Raw genomic sequence first — 11,122 nt, 5'->3', positions numbered from 1 at the left:
TAAAAAAATTAGAATAGTTTAATAAAATTACTTTTTTTTTTTGCATAACTATCAGTTTTGTCAAACTAACCTAATTTATAATTGTTATCAAATTAGTTTGATTTTTTATGTTTAGAATTATTTTCAATAAAATTTTTATTGTTAAAAAAGGGTAATTTCCTCAATAAAACAAAACAAAAAGGGATGACATGTGTTAGTCATTTGCCTAGCCTCTCCATCGCACTTACATGTTTCCAGAAAATAATTTATGAATGGAACTAAAAATGGTGTTATGCAAGGTTATTGTAAGATGGTGTGTTATCCTGGAATGTGGATTTGCCAAAAACAGCTTCTGAAAAACGCAAGTTGCGTTTTATTGATGAACAAAATTGAAACCAATGCATGGATGGGACGTGTCTGCTGCACACTGAAAAACGCAAGTTGCGTTTTATTCCAAGACACAAATGAAACCAATGCATGCAGAAGGGTTTGGTCAAGCCACACTCCACAATCGCAAGTTGCGATTGTCACTGACCCTTATTGCATGTTCGACGCGTGTCCAATAAATGGGTTTGGAGAGGGCTTTAAAAAGCCAAAGTTACAAACGCAGATGAAGAGAGGGAGAGTGTAACAAAGATAGTTGAAGCTGCGGTGGAGGAGCATGGCAGTGTTGACTGTGGGAGGAAGAAGAAGAAATAGTAGGCTGGGTTTAAGTATATGAAAAAAAAAATGGTTCGTAATTTTACGTTACCTGAATAACACATTATTGAGTATTTGGATCATCCTCAATGGGTAATATTTTTTCTTTTAATTTTATGATGAATGAATATATTTATTTTTAATTTATTTTTTTTATTTGAAAAGTGTTATTGTTATTATTATTACTGTTAGTTAGTTAGATTATTATTATTATTATTATTATTATTATTATTATTATTATTATTATTATTATTATTGGTATTATTATTATTATTATTATTATTATTATTATTATTATTATGTTAGTTGTTGTTAATTTCAATGAATATTATCTTTTTTTGGCAGGCGATCAGAAATTTGTTGCCTAGAAAATTTGATCCGCCAGATACCTTTAATGAGAGAGCTGCAGAGGCACTAGCATTAACTGGGTTTCAACACGTTTCACGAATTGGTGAAATGAGAGGTCATTCTGCACTCTTAAGTGCCTTGGTGGAACGATGGAGGCCAGAAACTCATACGTTCCACCTTCCAGTGAGTGAAGTGACGGTGACGCTGGAAGACGTGATACATATACTTGGCCTCCATGTTAACGGAGAACCCGTCACGGGTAGATCGGATAGCAGTTACCAGTTTTTGGTGGATAACTGCCTCGCTTGTTTTGGTCGGCAACCGGGTCCGGACGATCACGTGTTGGGCAAGGTAAATCTCCATTGGGTCCGGCGGTGTCGAGACAGTGAACCGTGTGACACGCAGGAGTCTATTGAGCGGTATGTCAGGGCTCACATTTTCTGCGTGCTTGGTACAGTGGTGTTTCCAGATAAGTCCACCACGTCTTTGAACTCGAAGTTTTTGCCTCTACTTCGTGATTTTCATCAGATCTCACAATACAGTTGGGGGCAGCTAGTCTGGCACATCTATACAGATCGTTGTGTCGTGCATCGCGGTACAACTGTAAAGAGATGGATGGGCCACTGATTTTGCTTTTTGTTTGGGCGTGGGAGCGTATGCCGTTTATGGCCCCTATACCGCGCAATCAGCTTCTCGATATTGGTGTTCCACTTGCGCGACGGTATTGTACTTTACTGTTATTATTATTATTATTATTATTATTATTATTATCATCATTGTTGTTGTTGTTGTTGTTGTTGTTGTTGTTGTTGTTGAGGTCATCCTACTTGTGCGTAGGTGGAGTCATTGGCGCCGGCATACAAGATATACACGGAGGTCTACGGCGCAGTTTAGACGAGGACTCGATGACATGGGAGTCAATGATGTGAGTTTTAACCATTTAGGTATGCGTCTTTGTTAAGAAAAATAATGTTACTAATAGGTCTCGTGCTTACTGGTGTGCAGTTTACATGGCGGCCGTATATCGACGTGGATGTTCCGATCGAACTCGGCGTAAATTTATTTATGTGCTCCACGAAGTCGCCATTAGTGTCGTTCGAATGTATAGAATGGCACCCAACAGATCGAGTTCGTCGACAATTTGGGTTGCAGCAGCTTCCACCAGACCCGGCATTTCAGATCGGTAGTGCTCATTGCAGGCGTTTGAGCGGTGCCCAGCATCATGACTGGAGAGACCGGACCAAGGAATGGCTTGACATGTGGCGTTCTGGCCGCTATGATAGACTGCAGGTAGGGGAGGAGATTGTTGACTTCCATCCCCTCCCATTGTACTATGACTGGTACACACAGCAATACGGGGGTCACCTACGACTGTCAGATAGAGTTGCAGATGAAGAGGCCGACGCGAACGCACAGCAAGAAGTTCCACCACAACCAGCTGGACCTCAACATCAGGATCCGGCCTATGATCAAGGGTTTCAGGTATCGTTAAGGTTTATTGGTGTTAATATTACCGTTATTAATTATAAGCTTTACTGTTACCGTTATTGATTAGCGTTATTCATTTACAATTAGGTGCCACCATATGATCCCCAGTTCCAGGCGCCTGCATATGAGCCCCAGTTCCAGGCGCCTGCATATGATTCCCAGTTCCAGGCGCCGGCATATGACCCCCAGTTCATGATGCCAGGGTATGAGCAGCATCATCAGGTGCCGGCATATGAGCAGCACGTTCAGGAACCACAACAACATCAGACAGCAGAGCCCTACATACCACAGTTGCTCATTCCAGTAGATGGTCAGTTAAGTCCATTTGTTGGGCTTGATTCGATAAGCTTCTCTCGACTCATGAGAGAGACATCTCAGCTATTTCCAGCGCGAGAGCAGCAAGGGCCTGTTGGTAGTGAGCCGTCTGTTGGTCGTCGGGCCACGTCAGGTCATGATAGTGACTTCAGTATGGATCGATCACCGGGTCATGTAGGTCCTACTCGTCTGTCCGCACCACCACGCACTGCGTTGTTCGACTTAAATGAATGCCCACAGCCGGAAGAGGGATTTCTGGGAGATGCCTTCCAGCATGAGTCTCATTCTGGTGGATATAGTGATCGGGGCTTGAGTAGATCCAGTGCTTATGAAACTGGCGGTGCCAGCATGCCAGATGTCGGTGTTGGTGACTCGAGTAGTACTCAGGGTCATTCGTATAATTTACGGACACAGATTGCACCTCTGGACAAATACACCCCATCTCAGTACGCGAAGAAGGCGCCCAGGAAGTAGGTTGATGCAGTTTAGTTCAGTCCGTTTGAGTTTATGTTTTTATTCAGTGATGTAGATTGTATGGTATATTTAGACGTTTCTGTTAGTCACCTTTTCTATTACTATGTGTTTACATGTTTGTATTAGTAATCATGTCAGTTACTATGTGTTTATGGTTTCTATTGGTAATCATATCCGTTACTATGTTTAAATGTTTAGACGTTATTCACTGCATACATAAATAAAAGGACAAAGATATCACTTAAGCTTACAAAAAAAGTTACATATAAAGGTCCATAAAAAGTAACATAAAAAGTCTTAATCAAGCTTGATTCCTAGCAGAGCTTGATTCTGCGCGCTGCGGACATCGACTCTGGCTATGTCCCTCCCGTCCACAAATAGTACACCGGCGAGGACGGCGCATGTCCCGCGAATCCATCTCATTCAAGTAGCGGGTTGACTTGGGTCTACCTTTCGTCGCGCGCCTCAATGTCCAATTCGCGATCACCTTCGCTCCTTCATACGGAGCCCACGTAGATGGGTCACCCATCGGGACAAACTCGCCTCTGTAGACCTTGCAAATTTCGGACATTTTGTACACATCATGCACATATATTTGCCAATCAAGACGCTGGTTGGCGCAACATGCAAGGACGTGGCGGCATGGGAGTCGCTCGACCTGGAAATGGCCACAATCGCAGTGTCGTTGCGCGAGATTAACAGTGTGAATGGAACCATCTTGCATTTCGCGAACCTCAAACATCTCGTTGCGCCTGTCGAACCTATTGACCACAATGTTGCCTGCACGTCGAAAACTTTCTTCGACTCTTTTGGTGGCAAATTCCAAATTCGTGAATCCGTTGCGGACACGCTCATGAGCCTCGGCGCTCTTCTGAGTAAACAATTCATTCAGCCGATAGAAAGTATACCTAACAACGGCAGTCACAGGAATGTTGTGTGCACCCTTCAGGATAGAATTTATGCAGTGCACCCTTCAGGACAGAATTTATGCACTCTACCAAGTTTGTCGTCATATGTCCCCAATGATGACCTCCGTCGAATGCCAACACCCATCTCTGAACACCGATCTCATCACACCATTGCGCATACGCCTCACCCCGCTCTCTCAGCCTTTGGTAGTTTTTGTTGTACTCTTGCTCCGTCCTAGAATATCCTGTTGGAGAAACCATTTCATCATAACGAAGTTGCACGAAATTAATAGGAACAAAACCATAACAACGAAATCAAATACATGTGTTAACCACGAGTTTATGCAAATACGGAGCCTTGAACCTCCTTAAGAAGTTGGAACCGATGTGCCTGATGCAGTACATGTGCCACGCTCTTGGCGGTGACCATGCACCGTTGCTGCGAGCTATTGCTGCGTCAATGGAGTTATGGCGGTCAGAAATAATGCCGACGCCATCGATGGTAACAACATATCTCCGCAGGTTGCTTAGGAAAAACTCCCACGCGTCTGCCGTCTCACCCTCGACTATTGCAAACGCAATAGGCACAATGTTCTGGTTCCCGTCCTGTGCAACGACAACTAGAAGCGCACCTTTATATTTACCGTACAGGTGTGTGCCATCAACCTGCACCAGTGGCTTGCAGTGTCGGAATGCTACTATACACGGATAGAAGCTCCAAAAAACGCGATGAAGAACTCTTACACCTTGAACCTCCTCACTCTCACGGTAAACAGGGAGCGTCTTTATTTGAACACGAGACCTTGGCATCTTTGCAGTCATTGCTTTCAGCCAAACTGGCAGAGTCTGGTAAGAAACCTCCCAACCACCAAAAACTTTTGCGACAGATTTCTGCTTTGCCAACCAAGCCTTGCGGTAACTGATAGTGTAGTTGAACTTTGACTGAACTTCTGCAATAATAGACTTCACCTTTATGGACGGATCTGCTTCGACCAACGGCCTAATGGCATCTGCAATTGTGTCTGAGTCCAACTTGGCATGATCTTGCGAGATAGTTCCCATGGTGCACGTGTGTTTGCCATTGTATCTCCTGATCTCCCAACAAGCTTTCTTTCGAATCAAACTAGCTCGGATAAGCCAATCGCACCCGGCACCATAACCCTTGCATTTCGCATAGAATGTCTGCGGCTCAGACTCATACACAGTGTAATCAACTCCTCTAGAGATAGTGTAGCTTTTGATTGCAGATATCACCGACTCTCTAGAGCCAAATTCCATTCCGACACTGAATTCACCATCTTCGGCCGCAGCGTTGCCTTCACCTATGATAAGCGCACCACCATCAGTCAGACAAGGCAAATAAAATGGACACTAGTGGTAACGTGAATTAATAACCATAATATAACATACCCATATTCGCATACTCAGGAAATTCTGGGGCATGCATGGCTTCGAGATCCAGAGTTCGCATAAAAGATGGAACACCAAACGGCTGCTGGCTTATAACAGCATGCGCTTCATTTGGCACCGCCGGATTGCCGGCCAGATCTCCGTCATCGTTTTCGTCATCGACTTCATAGTTGGCTTCGAACTCCTCTTCACTGTCGTCGTTATCTTCTTCCCAGCCTATATCCCCAAACTCGTTAATGTTGACCTCCTCGTCAAACTCATCCACCCCCGTATGCTGTTCAAACTCAACGTACAGCTCTATTAGCGGCACCTGAAATCGGGTTTGTTGATAAATACAGAACATCCGCTGCATGCTTGCATCGTCAGTGATGGCCATTATTTGAAACTGTATCAGCCCACCAAATACTTGTACAGGACTCCTGTACAAAATATAGCTCACCCTTTTCGAAATGTGACTTGGTATGTTGACACAAATACCATTTTGCAACTCCACAAAACTCGTGGTATATAGAATAGCAAATGAAAACGGACATTCACAAACAAAAGTCACTCCTTCGTGTGTGTTCGATATAACCTCACCGTTATAATACATTCGTATATTTGCAATACCTTCCATAATCTCACTTTTTTAACCCTTCTAATACCCAAAAAATCTCACAATTAAGAGATGCATGAACGAATGAAAGGTGAAAGGGAGCACAAGTGAGAGATTTAGGAGTGAGGTACGAGTTTGAGATAGCTGAGTTAGCAATTTATAGGCAAAGTTCTTCATTATAATATTATATTACATATAAAACGCAACCTGCGTTTTACGGACTTCAAAAAAAAATTTTCGGGCCAAATAAAACGCAACATGCGATTTACTCTGCCCAAAAAAATTTCTGAGCCCATCAAATTCACAAACGCATCATGCGTTTTATATTAAAAAAAAAATTTTAATTCCAATTTCACAAACGCAACATGCGTTTGTCTCCATTCAATTGTAAAGCAAAAAAAATTTAATTGTGAAGCATAAAAAACGCAACTTGCGTTTGTTATATGTCTCATAGCAGTGCAAAATTTGGTGAAACACCCATTTCAATGCACATCACCAAAACCTTTTCCATATCAAAATTAATCAGCCACATGTTTCAGTGATGCCACTTTCGAAACTTATGCAATGCTGATTGAGGTGGAAATTCTTAGAGAAGAAAAACGACAGGTGCTAAAAAGGCTTGTTGTGATTTAATCTTCAATTAATAAATTCTTCTTGAAATTGTTTAGGAGGGTTAGTTAGTTTTATAATCTTTAAAATGTATAGAATCATTTCCTTTCAAAAAAAAAAAAATGTATAGAATCATTACTCTATTAGAGCAGGTAAACAACTACTAATAGCATCCAATGCTTTTTCACAAAAGAGTGGTATTAGTCATCTGTGTCATCCCAATGAGTCAAATCAGCAACACCATCAAATTGAGCCATCACAATTCACAACACGTAAGTTGCTATTGTCAAAGTCACTATTACTAGGTTACTACTCATGCATTTTAAGTCTAATTTCAAAATTTATACATGGAAAAACTATTTAAATATATCAATTTAACTAACTACAATTGAATGAATCAATTATTAGAGCCCAGTACAACAAAATTAGAGAAATTATTAACAGCTAAGGAAAAGTTAATTTTATGGAATTAGGGTGTGTTTAGAATTTTATGAAATTAGAATTAATTTGATTTGGAAATCAAATTTTTTTAGTTGGAATAAAATAACAAAAAAAGAAATTGAATTAATTAGTAAATCTCACAGATTTACATTATATCTAAACTAAAAAATTCTTCTATTTTTGAAAAGATTTAATTTGAATTAAAATAATTTAGTGTCTTAAAATATAAAAAATTAATTTTATTCTTTAGGTATTAAAAAGTTATAATATTGAACTTCAGCCACTCAGACCAACCGAACAAATAGGGCTGGCTGTCCAAGCAAATTGTATAGGTTGTTTGAGCATACTAGTGTGTTTGGATTATAGTTTGTAATTGAAAGTTTGTATAAAAATGATTTTGCAAACTTGATTTTGATAAAAAGTAAGTTTGTGTTAACGTGATTTATGTTTAGTAATTTTTATATTAAAATGGATTATAGTAACATAAATATTGTTTGGATTATACTATTCAAAATTATTTTTAAATAAAAAATTACTAAAAGAGACATCAATTTATATAATTTTTTATATTATCCTATCATTTTACTTTAGATACTTGAATAAATCTTATTAAGTAGTACAATAAAAACAAAAAAATTCCGTACAAACATAGAATATAATAATTACAACTAACAACATATATCATAGGAACAAAAAAAAATTATAATAAGAAGTAAATAAAATTTATATGAATAAAACTAAATAAAAAAATAAAAAAAATTTATACACAACATAAATATAGTATAATAAAAGATAAAAAAAGAATTTATATAAACAAAAAATAATAAAAATATTAATAAAAATATCATAAAAATTAATAAAAATAAGAATTTATATCAACAATAATTGTTATATGAATAAAAAATATAATAAAAATATGACATCAGAACACTAAAAAAATAATATCAGAATACAAAAAATAATATAAAAAATATTTATATATAAATAAAAAAATACAATAAAAAACATAAAAATCAAAATATGAAAGAGAATACTAAAAGTAATAAAAAAAATTAAAATATTTATCTTGGCAGTGATTGTAACAAATATGAAAGATTTTCATGAAAAAAAAAATTGGAACCAAGAACATACACAAAGAACTATTATGAAAATTATATGGTTACTTACATCATTTTTATAGAAGAAAATGAAGGATATGATTAATAGAAGAGGAATAATTTTTTTACTTAATTTCCCAATTTTAATTAGCCTTCCCCAAAGTAAACGCAGAAGCTAGAATTTTTAGCTTCCGGTAGACGTATGTTTAGAGGCAAAATCACTTTTAGGTTCAGAATTTTAAAAAGTTGTCAAACATAAAAACGAGGCGTTCAAAGCACTCAAACGAACTTCTCTCTTCTTCAACGTGAACTCCAATAACAGCCTAAGTTCGCTGTCGAGGCCACCTTGGTTGCCATCCGAACTCATTGTGGTTATTGACGGAGATTAAAAAAATGTGTAAATAAATGATAAAAATATAAAATTAAATTATTTTTAAATTAAATTAATTTTTATTTTACATTATTAAATATAAACACAATAATCTATTCTGGATTTAATTAATTTATTTCAAATCAAATAAAATAAATTTCAATAATATTTTGTTTCAAACAAACTCTTGTTTAGTTGATTGGTATGAAATTAGAGAAATTATAACAAAATTGATATAGCACTATCCTCCCTATGGCTATGCCACTGAAAAACAATCCAATATAAATTGCTGAGACGGTGTCAACTTTAGCGTTCATTTTTCTTGATCAATTCCAAAGAGAAACGTGTCTCTTACTCTCTTTTTTGTGTCTTCTCACTTCAAAACATCATATACCAGAACAACAGGAATTTCAGAAGCAAAAAGAAAGAAAGAAAGAAAGAAGGCTATGAAAAAAATGGGAGCTACCACAAATCCATTATTCAAGGATCATTATTCCATTTCAATTATCTCACTCACAAAGAGGCTTCTTCCTTGGACTTTCTTTGCTCTTTTTTCCATAGCTTTTGTTCATTTGTACTTCTATCCTTTTCTACCTTTTACTACTACTCCATCACCAAAAACTGATGACTTCTCCCACTCCTCTTACCCTTTTCTTCATGTTTCTCTCCCTTCTTCTTCACCGTCTCCTTTGTCTTCAGGTACAAATATACATAACTTGATGTTGTTAATACTATTTCACTTTTTTTTAGTTACTGTTGTTTCTGACAGAAAGATACATTGAAAATTTAAAATCAGACGTATCAATTTTGTAGGTACTATTGTATCAAAAGTGATAGTATCACCATCATAAATAATGGATTGGATTTTGATTTGAATTTTAATTATATTAATTTAGTCAAAATAATATTCATTTTAAAATAGACGGATTAATATACTAGTGGATTTTAATTTTTTAACATTGAGATTCTAATTAATAGCATCATATGATGTTGCCCAGAAATGGTTAATTTGTTGATCAAATCTTACTACTATTTGATTTTTCATTGCAGAAAAGGAAAAAGTTTATGAAGAAAAATCATGTGATTACTCTAATGGCAAATGGGTCCGTGACAAGAGAGGACCTTTTTACAATGATACAAATTGTGGCATGATGAAAGAAGGTAGAAATTGCATAACACATGGAAGACCTGACTCAGAGTACCTTTATTGGCGATGGAAGCCAAGTGAATGCAACCTTCCAACGTTTGACCCCAACATTTTTCTCCAACTTGTTAGGAACAAGCACATTGCTTTCGTTGGTGACTCTCTTGCTAGGAACCAATTAGAGTCACTACTATGCATGATATCCACTATTTCAACTCCAAAAGTTGTGCACCAAAATGGTGATGGTCAAGGTAAATTTGGTCAATGGCACTTTGCTTCACACAATTCAAGCATATCATTGTATTGGTCTCCATTTCTTGTTCAATGTGTTGAGAAATCAAGCACAAGGCCCAATAATTTGTTGTATTTGGAGCGTGTTGATGAGAAATGGGCTAGGCATATGGATCAGCTGGACACGATTGTGTTATCAATTGGGCATTGGTTTTTGCTTCCAGCAATTTACTATGAAAATGGTTCAATTCTAGGTTGTCATTACTGTCCTGGTCTTAATCACACAGAGATTGGATTTTATGATGTGTTAAGGAAGGCTTTGAAGACTACACTTAATAGCATAATTGAGAGGAAATTAAGAGGTAAGGGCAAAAATGGAATTATCGATGTGGTTGTGACAACATTTTCACCCCATCATTTTGAAGGTGATTGGGATAAGGCTGGTGCATGTCCAAAAACTATGCCTTATGAGAAGGGGGAGAAGAAACTTGAAGGAATGGATGCTGAGATGAGGAAGATTGAGATTGAAGAAGTGAAAATTGCTAATAATAAGGCCAAATCCGAATTTGGAAGGCTTATTAGGTTAGAGGCATTAGATGTAACGGAATTAGCATTGTTGAGACCTGATGGGCACCCTGGTCCTTACATGAATCCTTTTCCATTTGCCAGTGGAGTTCAAGAACATGTGCAAAATGATTGTGTTCATTGGTGTTTGCCAGGGCCTATAGACACGTGGAATGAGATTTTGATGCAGATCATGAGAAAATGGGAGAAATAGAGACAATGTAACGAGTTAAGTAATCATATTCATCTCGTTAATTTTATTGTATACTTTAGGAACATTTCATGGGGGTCATGGAAGGACCAATTCCAGTTGAGGAAGGATTGTCTATAGTAGAATTTTTAGGTTATCCTTATTTATATTCTTTGGATATGAAAAGGGAATTAATTTAATTTGTTACAAACATTTTGCAATGATTGTCACCAAAAAAAAAAATTATGCAATGATGGCCA

The 11,122-nt window shown here is 37.4% G+C and overlaps 3 protein-coding genes across 3 annotated transcripts in view; 2 read left to right on the top strand and 1 right to left on the bottom strand.

Moving 5' to 3' along the window:
• The window catches only part of LOC107640415 (protein MAIN-LIKE 1-like), a 2,352-nt gene extending 699 nt beyond the window's left edge, over positions 1-1,653 (top strand). Inside the window, exon 2 of the mRNA XM_016343936.1 lies at positions 1,024-1,653. Within this exon, the coding sequence (XP_016199422.1) occupies positions 1,024-1,653 (630 nt within the window). The remainder of the gene's footprint in view (positions 1-1,023) is intronic.
• Positions 3,605-6,237, bottom strand: LOC107640413. The gene is made up of 5 exons (XM_016343935.1): positions 5,622-6,237; positions 5,466-5,533; positions 4,564-5,393; positions 4,302-4,446; positions 3,605-4,246 (listed from the first exon to the last, which is right to left on the bottom strand). The coding sequence occupies exons 1-5, from the start codon at positions 6,235-6,237 to the stop codon at positions 3,605-3,607; spliced, it is 2,301 nt and encodes a 766-aa protein (XP_016199421.1).
• LOC107643396 (protein ALTERED XYLOGLUCAN 4-like) lies at positions 9,011-11,093 on the top strand. The gene is made up of 2 exons (XM_016347027.2): positions 9,011-9,432; positions 9,784-11,093. The coding sequence occupies exons 1-2, from the start codon at positions 9,180-9,182 to the stop codon at positions 10,884-10,886; spliced, it is 1,356 nt and encodes a 451-aa protein (XP_016202513.1). The 5' UTR covers positions 9,011-9,179; the 3' UTR covers positions 10,887-11,093.

The sequence above is a fragment of the Arachis ipaensis genome, chromosome B05 (genome assembly GCF_000816755.2).
Source record: "Arachis ipaensis cultivar K30076 chromosome B05, Araip1.1, whole genome shotgun sequence".
In the NCBI taxonomy this organism is placed as follows: domain Eukaryota; kingdom Viridiplantae; phylum Streptophyta; class Magnoliopsida; order Fabales; family Fabaceae; genus Arachis; species Arachis ipaensis.
The sequence above is the reverse complement of the archived record's forward strand: the minus strand, read 5'-3'. Positions and strand labels throughout refer to the sequence as shown.

Excerpts from the sequence above, each read along its gene's own strand:
- LOC107643396 (XM_016347027.2), top strand. The coding sequence starts at position 9,180 with ATGAAAAAAATGGGAGCTACCACAAATCCATTATTCAAGGATCATTAT. Across the intron at positions 9,433-9,783 it reads ACCGTCTCCTTTGTCTTCAG|AAAAGGAAAAAGTTTATGAA; the intron begins GTACAAATATAC and ends TTTTCATTGCAG.
- LOC107640413 (XM_016343935.1), bottom strand. The coding sequence starts at position 6,237 with ATGGAAGGTATTGCAAATATACGAATGTATTATAACGGTGAGGTTATA. Across the intron at positions 5,534-5,621 it reads TCCTGAGTATGCGAATATGG|GTGAAGGCAACGCTGCGGCC; the intron begins GTATGTTATATT and ends CGCTTATCATAG. Across the intron at positions 4,247-4,301 it reads GACATATGACGACAAACTTG|GGTGCACACAACATTCCTGT; the intron begins GTAGAGTGCATA and ends TCTATCCTGAAG.